This window comes from Austrofundulus limnaeus, unplaced genomic scaffold (assembly GCF_001266775.1).
Source record: "Austrofundulus limnaeus strain Quisiro unplaced genomic scaffold, Austrofundulus_limnaeus-1.0 Scaffold136, whole genome shotgun sequence".
Taxonomy (NCBI): domain Eukaryota; kingdom Metazoa; phylum Chordata; class Actinopteri; order Cyprinodontiformes; family Rivulidae; genus Austrofundulus; species Austrofundulus limnaeus.
Window position 1 is genome coordinate 1,082,676 of NW_013952538.1, and position 2,266 is coordinate 1,084,941.

The following is a 2,266-nucleotide window of genomic DNA, read 5'->3' on the forward strand; positions in this document are numbered from 1 at the left end:
CCCCCCCGCGGGTGCAAGTTTACGGATTTTTAGCAAAATTTACGGACTTTTGAGGCTTTTTATACAGGTAAACGTCCGAAGAGGTTGACATGTATGAAAATGTATAAAATTTTGGAGAATCATGACAGAACGTCTTTATTTAAACTGCAGCCTCAGACACCTGTCCCCCCAATATAGTATGATTTGTTTTTGTACAATGACAGTAAAGAAAGGCATTCTGATTCAGATTATTTTACTGCTTATATATTTTTTGTAGTGTTTTGTATAGATATAAAATTTTAATTGCGATTAATCTCAAGATATTTTTGCAATTTATCACGATTAATCTCAAAAAAATTTTTTTAGAAAGGATCACTCTACTATGGCTGAGTGTATACCTTTGAATGTTGCAATACATGTGTGACTCACAATGTACAGTTTTCTTTTTCTTCCTTTTAACTTCTTTTTGCTTGTTGTATTCTTTTCCTGACATCATCATAATACTCATTTTTGAATTACAAAAAAAATCTTGAATTTTTGATTTATTTTCATTATGCTGCACAAAACTGAACAGACTCAAATATGTTTAGAGCATTTTAGGAACAGTTTTATTTTTTTAAAAAAGGGGGCAATACATTTTTAAAAACTTTAAACAAATAAGGCAAATCAAGCCGGTCTTACTTTTTCCTTTTTCTCCCACACGCTGGTCAGCAGAACCTCCCTCTGTTTGTTTACCTGGTTTTAAACTGAAGTGACGTTTCAGGCTCAAACTGCTCCGGTGGTGAGACAGTTTAGCGTTGCAGCACTTACAGATAACTTTACTTCCTCCCAGCCCACCGTTGGGAAAAGTTTTAAAATAAAAAATGCCCTGAAGGATCTGGCAGCTTCAGGCATGTTTCCTCCTCAGCTGCTGCTTGGATTCACGTGAGCGGCTGCACGCTCAACAACAAAGGCTCTCATTGGATGAGATGCACGATGAAGATTATCTAAAGCCAATAGTGATCAAGATCCCGCCTCCACGCTGCGACCACTGGGTTTGTGTGTCTGTGTGTGTGCGTTTTCACAGGCAGCACAGAGAACAGAGATCAGACGGAGAAATATGAAGAAACTGCGTTAATGCGCGCTAAAGAACTTATCGCCATTAATTGTCGGCTGCGTTAACACAATAACACGTTAATGTAGTTTTGTGTTAACGTCTTGAAACGCTGCAGTAGCTCAGCGGTTGGTGCTGCAGTCTCATAATCCTGAGGCTGCAGGTTTGAGATCAGTGTAAAACATTTTGTGCAAGTTTGCTCTGCGAAAGGAGCAGCTGAAAGCAAAACAACACTAATCGTCAGACATTTTTAACAGTTTGCAGAAAACAAAGCTGTAAATTAGCATCTTCCGCAGAAGTTCTGTAGTTTTCTGACCTGATTCCTCCCAATTTCTCACCAGCTGTGCACTTTTTCACGTCTCAGCAGCTGAATGAACTCATTCTGCCTCGTGTTCTGGATGAGTTTCAGCTGCTTCAGGGTTGAAATAAATTTGTAGCTGAAGCTCTAAGTACCTGGTGCTTTTATTCCACCACTAAAAAGAACATTTAACGCTGATTTAAATCTTTAAAATGCTCTGTTAGCTGAGGCAGAGTGCAGAAACAGGTCAGTGTGTCGGAGGTTCCTGTCTGTAACTCACCACGAGCGGCTGCTGCAGATGGAAAGTCTTCAGCAGAAGGTCACGAGACGTCCTGCTGGCTCTCTTGTAGCTGCGGCCGATCATTTTGTTCAAGTCATGGAAGTGATTCAGGAGCCTGCAGAGTCAAACAGCAATGACAAACAGGAGAATAACAGAAGGCCAGTTCTGGTTTTTAAAGTTTTCATGGCAGGGGTGGGCAACCAGTAGCACACGGATGACTTCAGGTGGAAGTGTTTTTGCAGCTCCTAGATTAACTTTTGAAAATTACAAAAGTGTAAACAAGAATATAACTGTTCTACGCGCATTTAGGCATGAAATATGTGAAGTTACTCCACTGGATGTTGGTTTTATAAACATAAACACACAAACATTTTTTAAATTGTTTTAACTCATTACAGTTCCTCATATCAACCACTTGGTGGCACTGTTTCATATTTCTAAATTAAATTAAAATACTCCACAGCCACACTTCCAGTCTTTTGTTTGTTCACACAGTAGCTGAGCTTGCTATATGTGGAGGACTGAACATGACATTATTAGAAATAAAAGCAGAAATATATAATGGACCAATAAATAAATAAATAAATAAATAAATAAATAAATAAATAAATAAATA

At 38.4% G+C, this 2,266-nt stretch overlaps 1 protein-coding gene across 1 annotated transcript in view; it reads right to left on the reverse strand.

Moving 5' to 3' along the window:
• The window catches only part of si:ch211-14c7.2 (uncharacterized), a gene marked incomplete at its 5' end in the record, with an annotated part of 13,660 nt that overhangs the window by 3,424 nt on the left and 7,970 nt on the right, over positions 1-2,266 (reverse strand). The window contains 1 exon segment of the mRNA XM_014015957.1: positions 1,651-1,765. Within this exon segment, the coding sequence (XP_013871411.1) occupies positions 1,651-1,765 (115 nt within the window).